Consider the following 26,846-nt stretch of genomic DNA (forward strand, 5'->3'; position numbering starts at 1 on the left):
CTGTCTTTGGCTACCAACACAACTTAGATGTCATGCCATCTATTGTTGTTTCTGTACTTTGACTACCAATACAACTTAGTTGTGATGTCATCTATTGTTTTTTCTGTCTTTGGCTACCAATACAACTTAGTTGTGATGTCATCTATTGTTGTTTCTGTACTTTGGCTACCAATACAACTTAGTGTGATGTCATCTATTGTTGTTTCTGTACTTTGACTACCAATACAACTTAGTTGTGATGTCATCTATTGTTGTTTCTGTACTATGACTACCAATACAACTTAGTTGTGATGTCATCTTTTGTTGTTTCTGTACTTTGACTACCAATACAAGTTAGATGTCATGTCATCTATTGTTGTTTCTGTACTTTGACTACCAGTACAACTTAGTTGTGATGTTATCTATTGTTGTTTCTGTCTTTGGCTACCAATAGAACTTAGTTGTGATGTCATCTATTGTTGTTTCTGTCTTTGGCTACCAATAGAACTTAGTTGTGATGTCATCTATTGTTTTTTCTGTACTTTGGCTACCAATAAAACGTATATGAACCTGTAAGTTACCGTCTGATTAACAAAATGAATCTTTTTAATATGGACGCTTTTAAGATAATTCAAGGAAATCGGTGAGAGAGTTACAGGTAAGGTTTGCAAGCATTATCCTTTAATAAACAATAAACAAAACACACAGCGGAAGCTTTTATCGATTTCTCTTCTCCATAACATGCGTTATCAGCATGTTGACATAGAGAAAACATTACCTGCTCTCCAGATAAGTATTTACTCACACAAGCAGCGAAACCAAGACAACATCACACGTTAATATATGACAAAATAAAAAAGACAATCTGGCTATTTTGTTATGTCACTAGGAGCTTTACATTCCGATCTTGGACTATCTTTTAACCAATGATTAATATTTGCATACACGCGTTTGTATCTCCAAGCATGATGGATATGTGTGCACAGAGAGCACCAACTGTTATGCCAAACGTTCCTGTTGATAGAAACATGTTTTCGCCACGAAAAGAATTGTCCTATCATGTCAATTTTAACCGCCATTAAGGTATTTAATTTCCTTCCAAGTGTGTAAGCGCTGTCAAAGTCCTCCGAATTAAGGTATGATCCAGGTGGAAAGAACATTGAATAATTCATCCCTCCTCGCATCACTGGTATAGTTGTAGGGGAGTGAGTGTAAGTTTTAAAACCCTTTTCGGTAACATAATCTACACACAAAGAATTCTCAAACGCAACATAAAATTTGTAATGGGTTTTCAGGAGGTTCATACATTGGGCGTCTGTAGATCTAGAGCATTTGAATTTCCCGCAGCCGCCGTACACGTGGATATTGGTAATATTCTGAAGACGTTTTACGTACTGTTCCCGTTTACTTTGCGTTGAACAGTGTGATACCATCCAGGCAGAAGCGTTGTCTTTCGTCTTCCAAATCGCGGTATAATTTTGTGCTATTTCATTCGATTTTTGCAGAAAGCCAGAATACGTTGATACTACATCTGAATCTCTTCTGTATGTGAATGTCCAATTGAACACGTTGCCCCACTGTGATAGGTCGTTCCTATAGTTTATTGGAGATTCCATACCATGCATGATCCATATTTGACCCGGTGACTTTTCAGGTGGTTGAGGTTTTGTGTTAGGTCCGTGGAAAATTACAGCTCCAACGGAAGAAAGCTTGGTTACATCTGATGTCATTATACAGGGGTATTCACAACCTTCAAACTCCTTCCCAGTCACCCATTCGGGTCGATTATAGTAAAGAACAGACTTAATGTTGGATGTTGGTTTTTCTAAAAATGCAGGTTGGTCCATGTTACTATGATACCGAGCTCTAGACCGATCCGAAATGATTTCTGCTAGATATAACGTCAGAGAAAAACATGTGATCACAAGTGTTCCAAACAAAACGTATTGCGTTTTATTTCTGAAATATAAATAGGAGAAGGACATTATAACTTGATTGCATTGAATATAAAATGGTGAAAATGTTATCAATTCGTTATCTAAAGTATAAGAAAACTGGTAACTGTGTATTCTTACAACCCTAGTTTCATATGTATCCACGAATTAATAGGCAAAGTTGAAAATGTGATAACATAAATGTGTATGTTCCTGTTTATTTGAAAATAAGTTTCATTCTGCTTGATTTTTAGGTGGTTGCGAAAATGGGTAAAGTTAACCAAAATAACCAAAGAAGTAGCTTGCCCTTACATTCGGCCAGGTGATCTTATTAATGGTACATACTTGCACTAGCTGAAAGGATACCACTTGTTTATCAATATTAGTCAACGACTTGATTGTTATTTTCTTGCATCAACCTTATAAAGAAGAAAAGAAAGAGAGAAGATGTTTCCATGAAGCACTGAATATAAGAATATGTTTCTGTAAGAGATTATTATGAGTAAAAATGTACAGCCAATTAAAGTATATGATATGTCAGGAATTATGAACAGTACTTCATGAAATTTTTCTCTGTCCAGTTGGCATTCATATATATTGGTTATGAATACCAACTGAAAGACGTTCAATGCTCATATTTACATTTGGTTACAATTTTATGATGAAATCCCAAGGGATTTTGCATCTATAATCCATAGTCTATGTAACTGACAACTGCGCTTGGTAAGGTTACTTAGTGGGACTGCAGTGAACATGTTAATATACGTGTATGTATCATTATAGTCAGGAAATTGAAAATCTTCAAACCAATATTGGACTTATTAAGGAATTCTGAAAAATGTAAGAATTAAAGGCGGGATGGCCGACCTAAAATATTGTTTATTACATGTTTTCCCCTCTTTTACGTAAAGTGTGAGTGTGTTGTTTGTGTGTATTTGTATGTTATTGACTGCACTGTACTGTATATATTTGCACCACTAATGAACCAAATGGTTCAAAGTAATAAAGATCTGAACTGGACATACAGCAAACCTTAATTCCAATTTCCTGTAATTTTACGCATTTATAGACTGGTTTTCATTGCCCGACTATTCACTTTAAGGTACAGATACAAAAATATGTTTAGTTTAAAATTAAAAAAAAAAAAGTATGTGGGAAAAAACATGTTAACGTATCTACACATTTTACAACACTATTTATTATCCCACTATAGTGCCATAAAGTAAAAAAAACATCGTGTGAGCAAACATTAAAATCATTGAGGCCACTCAGAGGAAAATCAAACTTTGGCTCGATTGGGACTGTTGGTGTATTTTTGACCGAAATGACAGCAAATAACTTAGTTTCGGCAAATCGTGTGGAAGACATACGGTTATGTCCAACTTTATGATACTGTAATAGATACACAGTAATAGACAGTACCACTTTTATCCGTCAATCGATACACAAAACCAAAAACAGGCACAATTTAATGTGTTTCATTTGTATGTCTCCGTTACAGACAAACTGTTTGGCTTTTTTTTGTATTTGTTTTATTTTTGAAGAGATTTTACATGGGTACAAAAAGCATTTACACATGATATTCAATATTCATTATTTAAATCGTAATATTCATTTATAAACATTGAACTTCTCTAATACTGTAAACCAAGTTATTTACAAGGGCTGCTAGATATAATGCACTCTCAAGGTGTTCATTGAAAAAAACAAAGTTTACACTCTCTGTAGCTATGTATATATGTAATATATATATTAATTAGTTATTATGTGTTTTCACATATATATAATACTCGACTGGATTATATCAAATATGAATAAAAAAAATATTTGCCGTGTAGACAAAGTGGTTTACAGTACCAGGTATTCCCTATACAATATGGTAATAATTTTCTTGAGTTTTAATTGAACGATTAATGACAGAAATTTGCAAGTTGCACCCTTTTAGAAAAGCAAAAGAAGAGATTAAGTAAAAAAGAAGAATAGTAGAAAGAACTGAGAGAAGGAAGAAGTGGCAATGGACTGACAAGGCTCATTATTCTCAATGAGATTTATAAAATCATATGTAAAAAGATTAGATACCACACCAAGATCATGCAAAAAAGAAATTAAAGTATATTAAGAGAAAAAGTTTAAAAAGTGACATTATTCTAAAAACCTTTCCCATTTTCTCCACTCATTGACAAATTTCATAATATGTGTTTCACCCTTGGTGGTTGCAATGTATTTTTCAGTCCTGTACATATCCTTCAAAAGATTTTTAAACGCATTCATTGATAAACCAATTTGGAGACATCTAGCACTATAAATATATTGCTTTAGTACTAAAATGACAACATTATCTGTATAATTTTTACAATTAGAGAGTCCAAAAATGAAAGATTCCTTATTAAACGAAAATGGAATTAAAAGCATCTCTAATATGGATTCAAAATTTGATAGGAAATTCTGAACATTTTCACAGTCCCATATTTATGAACTATAGTCTCAATTTCAGTTTTACACTGATGACAGTAAGGAGTGTGTCTACAAGGCCTATTTTAAACAGATATGAATTTGTGGTTAAACTATACTGATTAATTCTAAACTGAAGCCACTGCAATTTTGTGCTTCTGGTACTGATAAAAGGAATAATGTATTTTTGTCTCCTTTTTTGATTGTCAAAACCAAAAATATCATCCCATTTTTTTCTTCCTTTAGCAACAGTAGTATTCTGGTAAAGTGCCTTATAAAAATCACTTGCTCCTTTTTTATGCTTAACAAATATTTCTAATTTTTTTGGGATGAATGGGTAATTTAAGATCCTATTGGAAATTTCATCTGATGAGAAAGTTTTTTTAATGGCATTGATTACACCTTGATATGTAAGAAAATCTGTATGCATATTAAATTTCTGATTAAACTCATATAGACTGTAAAACACAACATTTTCACTATTTTTTTTATCATACCATTCAGGACTACAACATCCTTCTGAAACCATTCTTTATAAAAAAAAACTTTTATTGTTAATTTTTATTGATTTATTATGCCAAATAGGAACTTTAAGTACATTATCATTTTTGTTTTTAATATTTTCAGACTTTAAAGTAAGTTTACACCAACTTTTGAAAACATCTTTCCAAAACAGGTTTTTACAGTTTTGTTGACATTTTAAAATATAATCACTACCACAATGCGCTAATATGTTTTCATTACCAAACCTTTTAAAATACAACCTCCATTTTCCCTCTGATGTGTACAACCTACGTATCCATGTTAGTTTCAGGGAGTCAATAAAGGATTCTAAATGAATCATTTTAAGTCCACCCTTATGAAAACTTGAGATATCATCCCCAAGTTTTATAGTATTTTCTTACAATGTAACGGTACTCTCATATCCTCGAAGTCAGTAAATATATAGATGTTATCTAATTTGAAAATTTCGCCAAAATTCGCCAATATTCGCCAATAATCGCCAACAGTGTCCATGTTATAGAGATAAGATATATAGGTATTTTCTACCTTGTGAAATTGTGTTAATCCTAATCCTTAATAAAAATTTATTATCAGAATACAAATTCTGACTGATCTTGGGTTATCTTTTGAGTAAAATTACTTAATCTAAAACCAAGTATACCAAAAGCCAGGACCAGACGGACCCGGGACACGTCGAGCAAAGATCTACAAATACAGAAACTGGAACGAGGAACAGCAGACGTGTAGTAGAGTTTTTGTGTTAAAATGTGAGTGGGGAATATTAGAGTTATGTATTTTGGTTCTTAGTGATGATCTTGGTTCATTAAATAATGGACATATAAAAAGATAGTGTTCTGCTGTTTCATCACCAAGGCCACAAGAACAAATTGGAGAATCTTTCAAATGATCGCGAAATAGGTCAGAATTTAGATTGCTAGAGGAGTTTCTGAGCTGGCATAGAGTAATATTCATAATTCGAGAACCTTTGTTTATCAAGGTATTTGTTATATCAGGTGCCATTTTATTAAAATTAAAAAGGAGTGTTTTAAATTGCGAAACAGTATTAACATTCGATAAGTCAAAGTTTAAAGCGAAAGAGTTAAATTCCCTAAAGGTACTTGAAATAAAAAAGGCCTAAGACAGATCCCTGGGGGACTCCAGCATTAACAGTTTTAAAGGTAGAGAAAATGTCTTCAGTTAAAACACGATGCTTCCTATCAGTAAGATAATTTCTAAACCACCCTAATAATTTCCCTTTAAAACCACAAGATTCTAATTTATATGAAAGTCCATCAAGCCACACTCTATTAAAGGCTTTACTTATATCACAGAAAACAGACCGGACTTCTTTTCCTTTGTCTAATGAGTCAGTGATATTATTGTATATCGAAAGAAGTTGGTTCACAGTTGAATGATGTTTAGTAATAACTTCACAATCACGTAGGTTATTACTTTTTCTACTATTTTACTGAAGCAAGGAGTGACAGAGATGGGTCGATAGTTGGAAATATCATTTACATCACTTTTCCCTTTGTATATGGCATTGATGTTAGCAGCTTTCCTTGGCAAGAGAATACAACCGATTTCTATAGTTTTATTGCAGATTGCTTTTCATTAAGATTAGAAAGCTGATCTTTAAAATCCTGTTCAGTAAATACTATATTGTCAATCTTCAAAGGAAACTCAGGAGGAGGGGGAAGAGGATCAAGATCATTAGAAGAAATGGAGATTGAAGAGAACTACGTATTTAGGTGTTCCGCTTTTTCAAAAGGATTTTCGAGAAAAGACTCATTATGTTTTAGGGGGGAGGTTGGCGTTTGCTTATAAACAAAAATTTAGCAATTTTCCACCATTTAACTGGACAAAAGTTATTATTATTTAACGATGATTCAAGTTTCATGAAATAATTTTGTTTAGTTTCTCTTATTATGTCAATGGTTTAATTTCGTACTAATCTGTACCTTTCCAGTTGAATAGGGGAATATGAATTAATAGGGTTTTTTATGCAATTCCTCTGTCTAATTTTTAATATAATCGTGTTTGTAAACCAAGGCTTATCATTTGGTCGCACTGTAACTATTTTTTTGTGGTACATGGTCATTTATTTTTGTATTAATTGTTTCAAATAGAATTTTTGTGAGACAGATATCCAGTCAATATTACTAATATTATCGTTAATCATTAATCCTATCAATATCAGCACTATCATATTCATATATCGTTTTCTTATATGCAGTTTGTCTATATACTGAATATGAGATACAAAAGTTAATAAGACAATGATCACTGCAAATTGGAGCAAGAACATTTGTATCCCTTATAAAATGATTGTTGTTAGATAGAACAATGTCAATAGAAGGAGAAGAGGTAGGAGTAATGCGATTGGGTTCTTTAATAAAACTGTTTAGATTATGTTTTGTAAGTAATCGGCCTAGATGAGAGTGTGACTGAAGGTTTGACATATCAACATTTATATCACCAGTTATAATTACATCAGTAATATTATCATCAAAAACAATATTAAACATGTCATCTAATTTTCGCCAGTATTCTACATTAGATTCTGGTCTATATACACCCAAGTAAGAACTTCTACTTAAACTTCAACTCAAATAATTTCAATATTGTTAGACTCCAAATCTCTTCTTCGCTTGCATATTACAGTATTTCTTGTGTATATAATATTATAATGCCACCACCAAATCCTACCTGCATGTCCATTCGATGAAAACTACTAAAACTGTCTAAAACAAGGGCAGAGTCCGGAATGAATGGGTTCAGGTGTTTCAGTAAGACATATTATATCATTTTCAGTCAGTTCACTATCTATTATATCTAATTTATTACAAAGGGACTGCATGCATACTTTATTTATCTCCTGATCAATAATTATAAATAATTTGAATGGGTGTGGATAACGGCATTAAAAAACATGCGATTCAGACATGAATACAGAAATATAATTTTTCCTATTCAATTTGCGTAGACCATGATGGCGTATTGTAAATAAAGAGATATTTCAGTAACTAGTGCTTCCAAGTCATTTACAAGTGTTATATCTTTTACACAAATCCTTCCAAACTCAAAGCGACCAGTTTCTGTGTACAAAATATTATTTTAGTTTTAAATTATTACTTACCTCATTTGGATTTATAAAATTCAGAACCTTCCCTTATAACAAAATATCGTATATGATCGTGATCGTATATTTTTATCGGCGTTACATCCGGCACAGGGACTTGAGGACTGCATAAAGCAGTGATATGCACAATAGGAATATCTTTTCTATTATTACGATGATTACATAGATGTGTATTTTACTTAAGTTTCATTTGATCTCCAATACGTCTGAGATGCTTTGTGTAACAAAATAAGGTTCTGACGTAACGGGTCCAAGTGATTTTTGTGATTTTTAATTCTTATTTTATTTACCTAATGACTATATGACTGGCAAATTCGCAACTCATTGTGGATCAATATAAAGTAAACCCTTCATGGTTTATGAACAGACTTATAAATATTAAAGCGAATAGTCGGGCAAGTGACTGTAAAATCGGTAAAAATGGTATTAATATATCCGGTATAATTTCTTATGAATTAGAAAAATAAAACTTTCCGTCAAAATCGCTGTACATGCGAAGAAAATAATAATATCTATGGGAATCCTAAAAGTCCTCCCGACCGGCTATGAGTGCAGGTCAATCTTAACGCATGCGCAACATCCACCACTCTCCGTAGTAAACAAAACATGGCTACCGTAGTTTTGAACCAAAAGGTTTCCGCCAAAACAACCAACTGACTCACCTAAAATGCGAAAGGAAAGGCAATGGAGCAGCGACAATCACAACAACTGACTCGGTAAACATTACGACGCATGGAGAGTGTTAAATCACGCGGCTCCGGACCGCTACTGTACGTACGTACCTAGGCCTACTACCCGGTACTCCCTGCTCAGCTGATAGTGAGTGAGTCTTCGTATTTTGATCATTATGTAAATAGTCCCTAGCAGTATTTTTTCATAAATGAGTGGTCACATATGGTCACATGTTTCATACCTGTTCCCCAATCGCGTAAAACGTAACCCTGGGGTAAATAGCGGTTCTTTCGTGGGGCCTCTTTAGGGGTAATGAATGCCCTGTATATTTATAAAATGTACCGTTGTAATGCATGTACAGTTAGAATGTAACCGCTATGTAGTATAATATATATAAATGATAAGTTTTTTAGACTTTGAAATTTGGACTAATATATAATTATCTACATATATCTTTCAGGTATGTTACACTGTGTAGGTCAAGCACATGTGTTTCATATTTACAATAGTATATGTAAAGTCTATTGGAAACCAACCTCTGTTAGGGTCATTGTATTGCTACTAATTACATAGCCATGTTATTAATTATGTTACATGATAAGTTCTAATGAGTAAACATGTTTCCCTATGTAATACAGCATCTGCGTCGGGTCAACTGTTCCAGGTATTGGCTTTCATACCCAAATATTGACATATGTTATCCCGATGTACTGCTATATTAACTCGCTAATAATCTCTGTACAGAGTCGATTCCTAAGACTCCAATAAACGTATCGTACCATTCACTGAATCTGCGTTGGAGTTCTACATCTATACACACCACAACAACCTACGAAAACTACACGAAGAATAAAATCATCATATTGGCGCCGTGCTGAGAAGAACCTGGGTTTGGACACTTTGCGTCGACTACCACTATCGATCATTGGTTTCACAGGTACGTAGATTTGGCCTATTAGCTCTTTTACAAGTAAATATTTGTACCACTTATTTTATTTTTCTCGCACAAATAATATTACTGTTTTATCATGGCTTTATCATCACTGAGAACCGGTCTTATTCTTAGTGAGAATTATCGTTTGACTTTATACACATATACATTTTATGAACTAAAATAGACTACCAGTATGTAGTTTCACTTTGAAGTACACTCATAAAACTTACACTAAAACACAGACATGCACCACAAGGAGTCGACCACATCAATACACATAACGCACGCATATAGACATAAAAATAAACAATTTATAAGTTAAAAGAATTTCGTTATGGAAATTTTTGAGGGAATATTTTTATTCAATAACCTTGCTAATTATTTTTAACTACAATAAGCTAGAATATTTCAAATTACTGGTTAAAAAATGTTCAATTATCTTATGATTCCTCTCCTGTGACATGTTTATGAATTTAGTTGATTGCTTGTATCATAAATCTAAGAAGTTCCTTAGTGTTTATTTACAAATAATATTTACTATTCCATAAAAAACATTTTTACATCTTATATACTTTTGACAAGTTTCTCTCACGTGATAATGCACGGAGGTAAATATGTACATGGAAACTCGTCTATTTTTATGTTAGAGGCAGAGTAGTGATGTGATTAAACACACACGTTTATTTTTAGTTGCTCTAATCCTCATATAACATATTCCGCACATTATACTTTTATATACATAAACATTCCCATACAACATAACACATATTATGATCATATTATTTATTTCATTATTGGAGGAAATTACTACCTGATGCATTTGAATGCAAGGTTAACACTTCTTAATTTTCTCCTACATTACATATTTTGCACATACAATTTACAAACTTACGGAACTTTCTTTCACTTATCATCTAGTTTCATTTAAGTCTCAATCTAATTAGAGACGAAGCATCATGTCGGAGTTTAAGACGGAAGTACGTACGTCGATCAGACTCTCTCATTGGTTGTCATTCACTCTATGACAACAGCATATCGTGAACATGTTCTCGAGGTCGGAATTAGTGCAAATTAGCTTATATATTATTTTGTAGTTTTTTTCTCTCAAGTATTTCAATCAAATTTTCTACAAGTTTAAGCTATTTGTATCAATCTAGTTACATTAAATTACACATATTCATTTTATATCTTCATCAAATGATCAAGCATTATTAATGTCTTACTCATACACCACACATAGACATTTTATTTCACACAATTCACTTAGTTACCGGAAAAAAAACTATAAATGCAAATAAAAAAAGAAAAACCCACAATGTTAAAAAAAAGAAGAAGAAACATACTACATTGTACATAAATTACGCATGTATGCTAGAAGTTGTGTTGTATTTTTCATCTAGTTTTCACAGATTCAATGTCTGTTCTATCTCAAAATAGATATATAATAAGAACTGATAAATTGCTAACATGCATATATGCCATCAGTTTTTTCACTTAGTATCACGTTTATATGTTTTTAGATTTATTCTTCTTATCAAATAGTTAAGTATCAAAAGTTTTACTCGTAGATAATGAGACGACCATACATCAATACTTTACTTACGGTTATATTATCGCTTTGAAGCACGATTTACAACTTCAGTTTTACATTGTACAAAAATTAATAGTAGTTAATACATTTAACACCACAAGCTCATGATAGTTTTTTATGCATTTGTTGGCTGCTTACTACATTATAATATATATCCCTTTGGTTTTTTTCCCCACAAGCTCTAAATAACAACAGCTTGATAGTTATAGATATATTAAATAAAATATCTCCAACTATCCCCTAGGCAAATCTACAGATAATATTACAACTATTGATTGATACGTACAATGTTATTGAGCGATTATTTTATTATCTTTCATTTTTCTATATAGTTTTTCTACATTTCTGGTGATGCCATGATATTCTTAGTAATATATTTGTGATTGGTACAATTATTTATAAGGAAAAGAGTGAAAAGTCTAATCTTTAAAACTTGTCGCCTTTGATACGCAAAAGAATTGAGAATCAGCCATAATCCAATCGAAATATGATCTCGACCCCATGCGACGGAAGTGTTAATGTATCCACGCCTGTCAACTATAATTCCGCCTCCAGTTATAGAAGTGGATCGGTAGTCCATCAAAATTCTGACTTTATTGTGTCTTCGTTGTATATGACTTGTTTTGTGTATGCCGTCTTCATTCAATCATTGGAGTTCCTGTTAATATATATATCTCCACAAAAGACACTTACATCTATTATTTCAACATACGTATATTTTCTGGATAGTCCCCTGAAGTGATTAAACACCAGGTGAAAATTGTTTTAAGGACTATGCCAGGCTATGTCAGAGTCAGAGATAGTGACGTGTTATTTCACGCAAATTTTCAATTATATCTCTGTGCTTGAAGACATAAACATTTACACAAAAAAAACACCTACATATTCAACGGATAGGGAGGAGCCGATGCAGTCTAATGCCGGAATGTTTGTCTAAAGTCTCCTTATCCAAAGAAGTCAACACTACACCTTTCCACGTCAACACAATTATCATCAACGGATTTGGAAATACCCGAAGCAGTCTAATGCCGGGAAAATTGTATGAATCTCCTTTTCCGATGAAGTCAACACAACACCTTCCACGTCAACATATATCTTCAAAGTGCTCAACGGATTTGGAAATACCTGATGCAGTCTAATGCCAGGGAAAACGTGTTTTATATTTTCATCTCCGGAGAGGACTCATTACACTTAGTTTAACTTATATTCTACAATTTTTACACGGAACTCTCATCTTAAATAATTCTTAGCCTTATTGTGCAAGAAATCACCGTTGGATTCAAGATGGTTGTACATCGTTTTCAGCACTCATTAACTTTTCATCACGCGACGGCATATTTATAAACATTTCTATATCTACGTTGGACATTTTAAAGTTATATTTTGAATACTGTGTTTTTAATAATCTATTTGGAACTCTACGTTTTACATACTATACTTATTATGCTTTATATATATTCTTTTCAAGCAACATTCATATCAATAATTTAATTTCACTTTCTTTCTATATATTTCATTTTCAATCAAAATATTGAAAATGTGTCTTACTTTCATTTTTAACTTAACTGTACATTTTCATTGTATGTATGTACATGCAGTTCGTACTACAGTTCTAGATTCAGTAATTTAGAATATAATGGTCATAATGATAATATAATAATGATCAATGATAAGATTTTTAGAAATTTTATAATTTATTATATCAAATTATATCTAATTTGATATAATGTATAACATGGCGACGAATGTAGTATAATATATATAAATGATAAGTTTTTTAGACTTTGAAATTTGGACTAATATATAATTATCTACATATATCTTTCAGGTATGTTACACTGTGTAGGTCAAGCACATGTGTTTCATATTTACAATAGTATATGTACGTGCATGTAAAGTCTATTGGAAACCAACCTCTGTTAGGGTCATTGTATTGCTACTAATTACATAGCCATGTTATTAATTATGTTACATGATAAGTTCTAATGAGTAAACATGTTTCCCTATGTAATACAGCATCTGCGTCGGGTCAACTGTTCCAGGTATTGGCTTTCATACCCAAATATTGACATATGTTATCCCGATGTACTGCTATATTAACTCGCCAATAATCTCTGTACAGAGTCGATTCCTAAGACTCCAATAAACGTATCGTACCATTCACTGAATCTGCGTTGGAGTTCTACATCTATACACACCACAACAACCTACGAAACTACACGAAGTTATAAAATCATCATATTGGCGCCGTGCTGAAAGAACCTGGGTTCGGACACTTTGGCGTCGACTACCACTATCGATCATTGGTTTCACAGGTACGTAGATTTGGCCTATTAGCTCTTTTACAAGTAAATATTTGTACCACTTATTTTATTTTTCTCGCACAAATAATATTACTGTTTTATCATGGCTTTATCATCACTGAGAACCGGTCTTATTCTTAGTGAGAATTATCGTTTGACTTTATACACATATACATTTTATGAACTAAAATAGACTACCAGTATGTAGTTTCACTTTGAAGTACACACATAAAACTTACACTAAAACACAGACATGCACCACAAGGAGTCGACCACATCAATACACATAACGCACGCATATAGACATAAAAATAAACAATTTATAAGTTAAAAGAATTTCGTTATGGAAATTTTTGAGGGAATATTTTTATTCAATAACCTTGCTAATTATTTTTAACTACAATAAGCTAGAATATTTCAAATTACTGGTTAAAAAATGTTCAATTATCTTATGATTCCTCTCCTGTGACATGTTTATGAATTTAGTTGATTGCTTGTATCATAAATCTAAGAAGTTCCTTAGTGTTTATTTACAAATAATATTTACTATTCCATAAAAACATTTTTACATCTTATATACTTTTGACAAGTTTCTCTCACGTGATAATGCACGGAGGTAAATATGTACATGGAAACTCGTCTATTTTTATGTTAGAGGCAGAGTAGTGATGTGATTAAACACACACGTTTATTTTTAGTTGCTCTAATCCTCATATAACATATTCCGCACATTATACTTTTATATACATAAACATTCCCATACAACATAACACACATTATGATTATATTATTTATTTCATTATTGGAGGAAATTACTACCTGATGCATTTGAATGCAAGGTTAACACTTCTTAATTTTCTCCTACATTACATATTTTGCACATACAATTTACAAACTTACGGAACTTTCTTTCGCTTATCATCTAGTTTCATTTAAGTCTCAATCTAATAAGAGACGAAGCATCATGTCGGAGTTTAAGACGGAAGTACGTACGTCGATCAGACTCTCTCATTGGTTGTCATTCACTCTATGACAACAGCATATCGTGTACATGTTCTCGAGGTCGGAATTAGTGCAAATTAGCTTATATATTATTTTGTAGTTTTTTTCTCTCAAGTATTTCAATCAAATTTTCTACAAGTTTAAGCTATTTGTATCAATCTAGTTACATTAAATTACACATATTCATTTTATATCTTCATCAAATGATCAAGCATTATTAATGTCTTACTCATACACCACACATAGACATTTTATTTCACACAATTCACTTAGTTACCGGAAAAAAAAACTATAAATGCAAATAAAAAAAGAAAAACCCACAATGTTAAAAAAAAGAAGAAGAAACATACTACATTGTACATAAATTACGCATGTATGCTAGAAGTTGTGTTGTATTTTTCATCTAGTTTTCACAGATTCAATGTCTGTTCTATCTCAAAATAGATATATAATAAGAACTGATAAATTGCTAACATGCATATATGCCATCAGTTTTTTTCACTTAGTATCACGTTTATATGTTTTTAGATTTATTCTTCTTATCAAATAGTTAAGTATCAAAAGTTTTACTCGTAGATAATGAGACGACCATACATCAATACTTTACTTACGGTTATATTATCGCTTTGAAGCACGATTTACAACTTCAGTTTTACATTGTACAAAAATTAATAGTAGTTAATACATTTAACACCACAAGCTCATGATAGTTTTTTATGCATTTGTTGGCTGCTTACTACATTATAATATATATCCCTTTGGTTTTTTTCCCCACAAGCTCTAAATAACAACAGCTTGATAGTTATAGATATATTAAATAAAATATCTCCAACTATCCCCTAGGCAAATATACAGATAATATTACAACTATTGATTGATACGTACAATGTTATTGAGCGATTATTTTATTATCTTTCATTTTTCTATATAGTTTTTCTACATTTCTGGTGATGCCATGACATTCTTAGTAATATATTTGTGATTGGTACAATTATTTATAAGGAAAAGAGTGAAAAGTCTAATCTTTAAAACTTGTCGCCTTTGATACGCAAAAGAATTGAGAATCAGCCATAATCCAATCGAAATATGATCTCGACCCCATGCGACGGAAGTGTTAATGTATCCACGCCTGTCAACTATAATTCCGCCTCCAGTTATAGAAGTGGATCGGTAGTCCATCAAAATTCTGACTTTATTGTGTCTTCGTTGTATATGACTTGTTTTGTGTATGCCGTCTTCATTCTATCATTGGAGTTCCTGTTAATATATATATCTCCACAAAAGACACTTACATCTATTATTTCAACATACGTATATTTTCTGGATAGTCCCCTGAAGTGATTAAACACCAGGTGAAAATTGTTTTAAGGACTATGCCAGGCTATGTCAGAGTCAGAGATAGTGACGTGTTATTTCACGCAAATTTTCAATTATATCTCTGTGCTTGAAGACATAAACATTTACAAAAAAAACACCTACATATTCAACGGATAGGGAGGAGCCGATGCAGTCTAATGCCGGAATGTTTGTCTAAAGTCTCCTTATCCAAAGAAGTCAACACTACACCTTTCCACGTCAACACAATTATCATCAACGGATTTGGAAATACCCGAAGCAGTCTAATGCCGGGAAAATTGTATGAATCTCCTTCTCCGATGAAGTCAACACAACACCTTCCACGTCAACATATATCTTCAAAGTGCTCAACGGATTTGGAAATACCTGATGCAGTCTAATGCCAGGGAAAACGTGTTTTATATTTTCATCTCCGGAGAGGACTCATTACACTAAGTTTAACTTATATTCTACAATTTTTACACGGAACTCTCATCTTAAATAATTCTTAGCCTTATTGTGCAAGAAATCACCGTTGGATTCAAGATGGTTGTACATCGTTTTCAGCACTCATTAACTTTTCATCACGCGACGGCATATTTATAAACATTTCTATATCTACGTTGGACATTTTAAAGTTATATTTTGAATACTGTGTTTTTAATAATCTATTTGGAACTCTACGTTTTACATACTATACTTATTATGCTTTATATATATTCTTTTCAAGCAACATTCATATCAATAATTTCACTTTCTTTCTATATATTTCATTTTCAATCAAAATATTGAAAATGTGTCTTACTTTCATTTTTAACTTAACTGTACATTTTCATTGTATGTATGTACATGCAGTTCGTACTACAGTTCTAGATTCAGTAATTTAGAATATAATGGTCATAATGATAATGTAATAATGATCAATGATAAGATTTTTAGAAATTTTATAATTTATTATATCAAATTATATCTAATTTGATATAATGTATAACATGGCGACGAATGTAGTATAATATATATAAATGATAAGTTTTTTAGACTTTGAAATTTGGACTAATATATAATTATCTACATATATCTTTCAGGTATGTTACACTGTGTAGGTCAAGCACATGTGTTTCATATTTACAATAGTATATGTAAAGTCTATTGGAAACCAACCTCTGTTAGGGTCATTGTATTGCTACTAATTACATAGCCATGTTATTAATTATGTTACATGATAAGTTCTAATGAGTAAACATGTTTCCCTATGTAATACAGCATCTGCGTCGGGTCAACTGTTCCAGGTATTGGCTTTCATACCCAAATATTGACATATGTTATCCCGATGTACTGCTATATTAACTCGCTAATAATCTCTGTACAGAGTCGATTCCTAAGACTCCAATAAACGTATCGTACCATTCACTGAATCTGCGTTGGAGTTCTACATCTATACACACCACAACAACCTACGAAAACTACACGAAGAATAAAATCATCATAGCTAGTGCATTATCAAGCTAAGATTTGTTTCAATTAATCTATAATATTATGCTACCGGTCAATTCATACAGTTCTGATGTATATATTTATAGATTTTAATTTGTAAATTTTTGTTCTGTACATGTTCTGGTAGTGTTATACACATACATTGTATATAGGATTTACATTGTAGGTTAATTGGTAAAATTGTATTTTATATGTTCTGATATACACATATACATATGTACATGTAGGTTTTAGCTTGTTCTTTAGATATATTTGGAGGACACATACAGTATTATTTCTGGTCATAATAATAAATAGTGTTTGTATATATTTATTACAACTGTACCTGGTTCATGTGTATATGACAAACTTTACACAGAGTTGAAATGTACTGCAGCCATGTATCATTTATAATTATTCTGAATTTTTGTTGGAACTATAGATAATGAATTTTGTATCTTTTTTGAAACAATATTTGATTCTATCAAATGCATCAGTGACACATTCACAACTTATAAAATGTTTTCTCTAAAATAAAAAAAAAAAAACCTGTAGAATGAACCTACATTTATTCATTTATATATATTTGAAATTGATCATTTCAATTTTTGTCATATTCAACAGATATAAAAAATTGTTGGTTCTTTTTTTCAGGCACCATACATGCATAGTGACATGAATACAGAAAGTTCATCCCTTGGACCTGTATACAAGTGTATGTATACATATACATACAATAAGCATCATATGAAGACTGAAGAATGTTGATATGAGTGCTCTTGAAAGTAAACTTTTCCAATATGGACCTAGAAGATCATGAACAGAACATTTAAACAGTATTAATTTATTAAATGTTCCTTTCAACTGTAATCATTAAATAAAATTATGATGCAATACTTTTTCATTGTTTAACTTTGTAGAAATATTTGTTTATATTAGTCCGCGAGATCCAGTGATTATAATTCTTGCATCCATATGCCGGCCCATTTGTTTGTCAGGGCTTGTGAGATAGCTTTTCAATTACTTTTAAAATATAAGGATTTTTTTTACATATAGCAATATAGATACCATTGTCTTAGCATTTCTAAATTCTACTTTACAAGAGAGTAGACTCAACATATAAATAAAACCATAAAACTAGCAAGTTATCTGAAATGTTAAAAATCTTTTTGTCTGAACCAAATTTCACATTTATTGTCTATGTGTAACTTGTACATAGACCATTTATGTATTAATACTGTAGTAACAGTGATTACAAACACATAGACTAAAATGTAGTATGTAGTACTATGTACATCTGTCTTTGATTTGAGTTCTAAACAAAAAAGTGGTACCTATTGGGAAGTTGTGACTTGGGCGGAGGGTGAAATACAGAAGAAATAGCTACACATGGAAAAAAGAAAGATATACAGTACCATATGGATTCAAAGTTGCTCCAAAATCAATGAGAGACTAAATAACCAAAAAAAAGCCATGTAAACCCCAAATATGCAATGACCAGATCAATGATAAAGCACCCTTCCACTTCCAGTTATCTGTAGCTATTTCTTCTATATTTCAACCCCCCACTCAAGTTACAACTTCCCAACCTCATGATTCTTCTGTTTTTTAGCCCCCTCCCCCACCCCCACCCCCCAACACACACATACCTGATTGATTGTCATGTTATTTCAGGTTCCTATTCAGGTATTATTCCTAAAACCCAAAAAGGGTATACACACTGTGTACTCTCAAAGGAGGGGAACCACTTCATTCAAAAATGGAATTTACAATTTCATCTTAATTTTGAAATTTTCTGGACTATTAAAACAGTATAGAACCCCTCGGCTACAGACAAAGTACTGTGGTACACATTTCTCTTAATTAATTACTTTTCTTCAACTCAATCATCTTTTTCTCCAGAGCACAAAAAAGAACAGGAAACAACAGAAAAGGAAAGTAACATACATGTAGGCCTATATGTTTTCTGGAAATATATATGATGTGTTAATTCTCACAGCATAGGCCTACATGAATGTGAAGAATTAAATATTATCAATGTTTGAGATAATTTCCTAGTTGTAATTCTATAGCAGCTACATGGAATGTACGTTTACATATATACATTGTACGATATATATACATCATAAAAGTTTCTTTCCTTCCAGCTGGACATTCATGTCATCTCTCTCCAGAACTCAAATATTGTTTACAAAAAAAAAAAACAAACAGAGTCATAGATAATTTAATTAAATCTCTGCAAAAAACTACACGAATAATTGAACACATATATTGTACTTGTGAAATATCTATGTATGAGCTAATTTATTTTCACATCTTTGACAGCTACATGCATGGACGTTCTATGGAACGTTTTCGTGTGGTTTTAAATGGGAAATTATGTTACGATTATTTGTATTTAACCTTCATGATTCGGTTGATGTAAAATACGACGAATGCAATGCTGCAATAATTGCCCCTTGCCGGGGCCCCATCTCTGCATCGGCCGAATATTTGTGTCGATTTCCATGTACAAGATGCTTTTATCGAAAAATTATTACAAAGCATTGTCATTAATGTAAGAATACTTCATTTGCATCAAATGTGTCATCTCAAAACAACAATTTGCATACCGCATTAGTGGTTTATCACACGAAACGAAACCGACACGACTGAGAAACACATGTCCATGTTGACATTTCCACGCAGCCTCGTTTTCAAAGAGTTTGGCGAATTTATATTTAGAACTGTGCTAAATTTACACGGGGCTTCCCCAAAATATCAATGGTCAAAACTGGACACCGTAAGCAGAACTTGACCATCATTATGGTATACAATGACTTTTGGAAGGCCAAAGAACGCATTTAGACTGGTTTCCTTTGCCCGACTATTCACTTTAATGTCAGTTAGTAATATTAAAGGCCCACCACCTTTCCGAAACGGCTTTAAATTTTTGAAATGGGAATGTAAAACGAGATCGATAATTTTGTAGAGTCGCAAAAGTTATTAACTTTCCTTTAATACTACACGTATCATCACCTTCTGAACAATATGATTGAAATGAATAAAACGTTAAGTTTCATAACGCGGGTCGTCTTATGTTTCCCGCCGTCGTCCTAATTACCGCGCGATAGCTGACTATCACTGCTCCAGGTGGCAAAACAGCGAAATGCCTCTAAGCTGTTGTCATATATTACGTAGGAAATCTTGCATATGTTTGGTGTTGTAACCTCATCTTAGGCCATCGATATGTATTTTCTGATGTTATTAATCCTTTATATTTTGCTACGGAAAGGGATTTTGCTTTAGGCTGGCTTTCACTAAGGGTAACCTAACAGGCTAAATGGACTTACGTGGTGAAAACTTAAGAGAACAGAACTATCAAGATTTCCATTTATTGATTCTTCAAAACGTTGCATAATTTCAATTAATATAAGTTAGCCTCGGTCACCAGAAAGCCAGCCTTAGGGAGAGCAGGTGGCCTGACAACATCAAACTGCTCTCCCTATTTCTCACACTGTTTAGACACTTTATTAAAACATGGGACAGAATTTCGAACCTGACTTCTATCTTATGTAACCGACGCACTGTTACATTTAATAGGTCTCGATATATATAGAGAATACATTGTTAGTATCTAACAATACCAGGTTTATTTTTCCAAAATTAAACTTGTTAGATACTAACCGTGTATTCTCTTTATCCTGCAACCATTATGACATTCAAAACGAAAGCAAATTGCCAGTTATTTAGTTGGTTTCGCTCGAAGGAAGACCGAATGAGAGTGTATTCCTTTTTACTACCGTGGGTAATATATATAAGCGCATTCGGAAACAGTACCAGTAATTCTATTCATTATGTGATATCGCTGAAACAATGTGAAAATACTGAAAAAAACAATAGCTACTCACCAAATATTACTTTACAATATATATTCAAGAAATAGACTACACCGCCATACGAGATTTTCGATATCGTAAAAATGACGTCGGGGAATGTGATGTCACGTTTTAGCGGGACTGACTGACGTTTCATTCACCGCATGGTTAAAATTCGGGGTCAAGGAATAAAATGTTCCGTCAGATGTGGAACAAATTCACGTGATCGTATTGACGAATAAAGCATTTCGTATTGACGGATTAAGCACAAGTTTATCCGGCAGTAGTTATCAGTATGTGGGGCAGTTGCAGGATAAATATATCTATGTACATCTTCAAGTGGACCGACACTAACAAAGTCCTGTGTCCTTCCGTTATATAACTGTCATCAGTAACTACGATACAAAACAAATCATAGTAACAAAAAAGTTTTAAAAAACCGAAACCTGAATTAGAATGCAAACTAATCAATATAAAAATGTATGTACCTGACATGCTATTCCGGGGACAGCCAATGGTAGGCCTTACGTCAATCAAGATAAAGTCTATACTACAGAAAACTACGGAAGGGTATTCCTGCCATATCAGTATTTTATCTCGTATTAAGGGACGTAGAACCAAACTATAAATAGATTTCCGGAAATACCCTTTTGGGCAGAATATTTCTTGGGCAATATACATATCTGTGGAATTAAAATGTGTAAAGAATATCTTTAATTCCCTTAAATCTGTTTCGGACAGGGGAGATAATCAAGAATGCAATTTTATGTTTTACAACTCGGTCAATGATTGGTGCAGAATTCAACACAAGATGACAGCTCCACCTAAATTTCAAAAGCTTAACAATTCAAAAGTGTAAGAGATGACTTTCTTTGAAATTCATATCAAAAGACCGGACTTAAAAACTCCGTTTAACATTTCAAATTTGTTTTGTTGATTTTTACACTACAAGACACTATACATTACAATGATTGTGCATCAATCTTGACTATATTGATATATTATGAATTCACCATATATGTGATGAGGTGACAAACAATATACATGCAACATGAGCAAAAAGGGACCAATATCCATCTAGGTTAATATGCATATCACAAGTAATTGAAGATTGTTCTCCCTTTTCAAATAAGGAATTTGGTATATTCACTTGTTGATTTATAGACATATATTAGATTTAAGTAATTCAAAACAAATGGAGCAGTCTATCAAATCGAGGCAACTTCCCAGAGTTTTCATTGGTTTTCAATGTTTTGTATACATTGAATTCAAAGTTATCTGCAAGTGTTCAAGTATACTAAGATATTTAATGAAGATTCAAAGTGACTCTGGCTTTGTGCTATGTATGTGCCAGATGTAAATACTTATTGATGAATATGTATGTAAAACTCAGAACAGGTAAATGAGGTGTTGTTTATGTGTAAACACCAGCAAATTTAACTTCAACCATAGAAAATATATATTTCAAGTACAAAATCAATAACTGGTATTCTACATGCAGACTATATATTAATTGTGAACACAAGATATAGTCCAATGTGTTGAATATATGCACATGTATCTGTTTAAATATAGACTCCATGTCTACTGGTATTCATTGCATTCAAATTAAAGTTTTTTTGTTGGTTTTTTTTTATGAATCTCTTTTTGTAGATAAAATAGCATTTAAAAAGTATATGAAAACTGTGAACATGAGCTGCATTTATAAACAAAGTAGACATTTTAAATTCCTTGTATATTATATTAATATTTCTTAGTATATCAATTATTTATTATTTAGTAGATGAAATTCTACTTAATCATTTATAAGATGTGCACAGTTTCACTGCTTGTAATGAGCTATAAGCAATAATATATGTTGATATATGTTGTGTTTGTGTTCATGCCAATATGTATAATATGGAAATTGGCTATTATGTGTTATTCACACAATATAGATATCACATTATTTATCATATTACCTGTATCATTAAATGTTAAAACCCTTCGCAATTGCACCTTCCATCTCTTACTCAACCTCATTCTCTCTCTCCTTTCTCCCCTTCTCTCTCTCTCCTTTCCATTTATATGTAGCTACTTTGCCTGCTGAGTGTGTATTAATCATATTATTTTTGTATATTTTATATAACATGACCTTTCGCCGCTCACTACATATAACTGTGTTTGTTTTTGATAATGGGTAATGATCTAGAGTCATACCGAGCGGCGATTGGTTGTTTTTACATGTGTACACATTATGTTTTAACACATAGTCAGTACCTTTTACATATGAATCTTTATAGATTATTAAGTGGAATATGTTCTAATTTAAAGTACTATGCTATCAAATTAACACTAATGGTTCAGTTATCTTTATCTGCCCTTGTCTTCAATCCATGCTTCTTCTTGATTATACAGATATTGTTGATCACCTGTAACGATGTTCATCCAAATCCAGGCCCCATCCCACATTTTAACGATATATCTTTATTTCATCTTAACATTCGGAGTCTTAGAAATAAGCTAGCATATCTAGAGAATTTAGCATCTGATTGTGATATAATATGTGTTACTGAGACTCACCTCGATATATCGATAGCAGACGACGACATGCTTCTAGATAGGTATGATATGTTCCGTAAAGACTGTGGGGCTCCGGGTGGGGGGATTATTGTATATACTTCCAATGTCCTGTGCACTAGTCGTAGAGCCGATTTAGAATTCCACATAGGTGAAGTTGTGTGGACTGAGATCCAGTTTCCAAATAAAAAATACCTTCTCTGCACAGTATACAGACCTCCAAATTGCATACACGTTTTTTGGAATTCCTTCCGGTTCTCCCTTGAATCAGCATTTAACGAAACTTCTCATATACTCATTGTAGGCGATATCAATATAGACCTTCTTACAGCAGACAGAAATCATCCTTTCATAAGCATAATAAATCACTTTCACCTCACCAATGTAATAGACAGACCGACTAGAATCGGGCGCACGTGCGACACACTCCTTGACGTTATTCTTCTATCTGACACGTGTAGTCACACCTTTGCGGACACTATTGATATAGATCGTGATATCTCTGAGTATGGAACGCCATAGCTGCCTTAAGACTAGATCTTTTATTGCATCACGTCACCATGTTATAGCATCGTGTCACCAGGTTATAGCATCGTGTCACCATATCATAGCATCGTGTCACCATGTTATAGCATCGTGTCAACATGTCATAGCATCGTGTCACCATGTTATAACATCGTGTCACCATGTTATAACATCGTGTCACCATATCATAGCATCGTGTCACCATGTTATAGCATCGTGTCACCATGTTATAATATCGTGTCACCATGTTATAACATCGTGTCACCATATCATAGCATCGTGTCACCATGTTATAGCATCGTGACACCATGTTATAGCATGATGTCACCGTGTTATTGCATCGTGTCACCATTTTATAGCATCGTGTCACCATATCATAGCATCGTGTCACCATATAATAGCATGATGTCGCAGTTTTATTGCATCACGTCCCCATGTTATTGCATCGTGTCACCATATTATTGCATCGTGTCACAGAGTTATTGCATCGTGTCGTCATGTTATAGTATTATGTCACCGTATTATTGCATCGGGTCACCATGTCATAGCATCGTGTCGCCAAGTTATTAAGACGTTTTCTATTAAGACTACTCGGAATGCATTTGGATTTTACCTTACAGTCAAGCGAAAAGACGATCCCGATCACCATCTGCTAGCCGGAAATTATCTTCAGTGTTGTTTGGCGGGAGGACGTTTGGTAGGTATGATTAGATCTATGGTTAGATCTACAGCTACAAAATGACAATTTTCAAATGACTTTTTTAATGACTAATGAAATAGGCAGCGAATATATATTCTGTCTCCTAATAGTTTCGTATCTTTGAAAAGGTGTCTTTTTATTATGATACAGTCGCTCTACTTTTGGCGGTGTAGAGTCAAACAGAAATGCTTAGTTTAAAAGGTCCCAGTGAAAAGATTATACACAACGGTTCTGTTTCTATTAAAATCCATGAAACATATTACGGCTTTGTTGTTTATTAACATTTCAACTGTTTACAATGTACGTTGAATAGTTCAAAGTATTGTGGTATGAAAGTACTTGTAAATGTTAAATAAAACAATAGAAAGTAAAACGATCAATTAATGGTTATCGTGTTTTTCATCTTTCTTTTTTTCATATAATTGTCTTAAAATACTTAATTTATCTTAATGTCTATAATTGATTTTTTATTGCTTCTGTAGTAATAATCATTAGCATAAATATATTTATCACATTTTGGCTGATTCGAAGGTATCAAGTGAACAAGTTAGGCCAAAATTTCGCACGTCTCTCTAAAAAATCCTTCCTTGCAGTCAGTAGATAGAGAAAATGTGGAAAATATGGGTCAAATATAAAGTGTTTTTTTTTTTAATTACGTATCTCTATTATGAAACTGATGTCCGATAGTTGTTGTCTTCAAATTTCTTGTGATACCGCGGCATTTTAGTTCTTCAATCTGTACAGATACAGTCATTATATATATATTAACACCCTGGGGCGTAGGAGGCGGGGGCGACATTGCAAACATGTCCCCCCATTTCCGCCAAATGTGTTGTTCTAAAAATGCACATTGAATGCACATTGAAAGAAAAAAAAGTGTCATCCTGCACATTTTTCGTACTTCATTTTTAGAAAATTTTACGCTGCGCGACGTGTTTCCCAAAACTTTCAAGCATGTAATGTTCAAACCTTGTAATAATGATAACTAGATATACACAAACTAGACTAAAATGTCCATCAAGAGATTATAGTGTTTCAAAAAATGTTTCTTAAAAGATTCGTTTGTTTATATGTTTTAGCAAGACAATTAATTCATTATTATTTTTTTGAGATACACAACAATGTGCCGATGGTGTGAATTTGGTATACATGTACATGTTCAGATCGAGCAGGGTTGCATAATGGTATGACGACATTCACAATTATCATTTCTAAATGCAGGTACTTTAAATCGAAAAATTACCGTGTTAGGAACGCTTTTAAATCAACAAAATACATTGTAAAACTCATCTCAGTCATTCTAAATCGTAATATTTTTTTCCCGGGGGACACCCCTGGACCCCACAAACAACAAAATCTCGCGCCTTCGGCGCTCGCAATATCATCGTAAAACTCATCTCAGCCATTCTAAATCGTAATATTTTTTCGGAGACCCCTCGACCTTCCAAACAACAAAATCTCGCGCCTTCAGCGCTCCAAAATCATCAAAATACATCTTAAAACTCATCTCAGTCATTCTGAATCTTAATATTTTCTCCGGGGGATACCCCCAGACCCCCAAACATTCAAAATCTCGAGACTTTGGCGCTCGCACGCTACTTTGTGTATTCATTAATTTCCTGTTAGCGACGCTACTGTCTATAGATATGTACAAGGATTATATGTAATGATATATGAAAAAAATTATAAAGTATGCATGTGGGTGCGGGGCGCTTGGGGGGTTACAAAATATTGATGGCCTTTCCCTACCTCCCCCCATTACGTTTCATCTTCCTACGCCACTGTCACTGTTCTTGCAAAATAAGAAAGGTATATTTGTAAAATCCTTTTAAAAATGCAATTGACCTTGTGCGTCTTTAACACATAAAATAACCTTTTTGCTTGA

At 32.8% G+C, this 26,846-nt stretch overlaps 1 protein-coding gene across 3 annotated transcripts; it reads right to left on the reverse strand.

The window, feature by feature from the left end:
- Positions 1-682: 682 nt before the first annotated feature.
- LOC138335820 (alpha-(1,3)-fucosyltransferase C-like) lies at positions 683-24,205 on the reverse strand. 3 transcript variants are annotated; one of them, XM_069284975.1, is made up of 2 exons: positions 23,740-24,205; positions 683-1,938 (listed from the first exon to the last, which is right to left on the reverse strand). In XM_069284975.1, exons 1-2 carry the CDS (start codon positions 23,964-23,966, stop codon positions 849-851), a joined length of 1,317 nt encoding a protein of 438 aa, XP_069141076.1. In that variant the 5' UTR covers positions 23,967-24,205; the 3' UTR covers positions 683-848. The 3 variants fall into 3 exon arrangements, with proteins under 3 accessions (XP_069141076.1, XP_069141081.1, XP_069141089.1); XM_069284980.1 differs by lacking the exon at positions 23,740-24,205 and adding an exon at positions 8,673-9,505; XM_069284988.1 differs by lacking the exon at positions 23,740-24,205 and adding an exon at positions 8,008-8,068.
- Positions 24,206-26,846: the final 2,641 nt, after the last annotated feature.

This window comes from Argopecten irradians, chromosome 1, assembly GCF_041381155.1.
Source record: "Argopecten irradians isolate NY chromosome 1, Ai_NY, whole genome shotgun sequence".
NCBI classification, from domain to species: Eukaryota; Metazoa; Mollusca; class Bivalvia; order Pectinida; family Pectinidae; genus Argopecten; species Argopecten irradians.

Coding starts and splice junctions, on each gene's coding strand:
- LOC138335820 (XM_069284975.1), bottom strand. CDS start 23,966: ATGCAATTTGGAGGTCTGTATACTGTGCAGAGAAGGTATTTTTTATTT. Junction 1,939..23,739: donor TCTGCTATCGATATATCGAG/GTGAGTCTCAGT, acceptor TTTATATTTCAG/AAATAAAACGCAATACGTTT.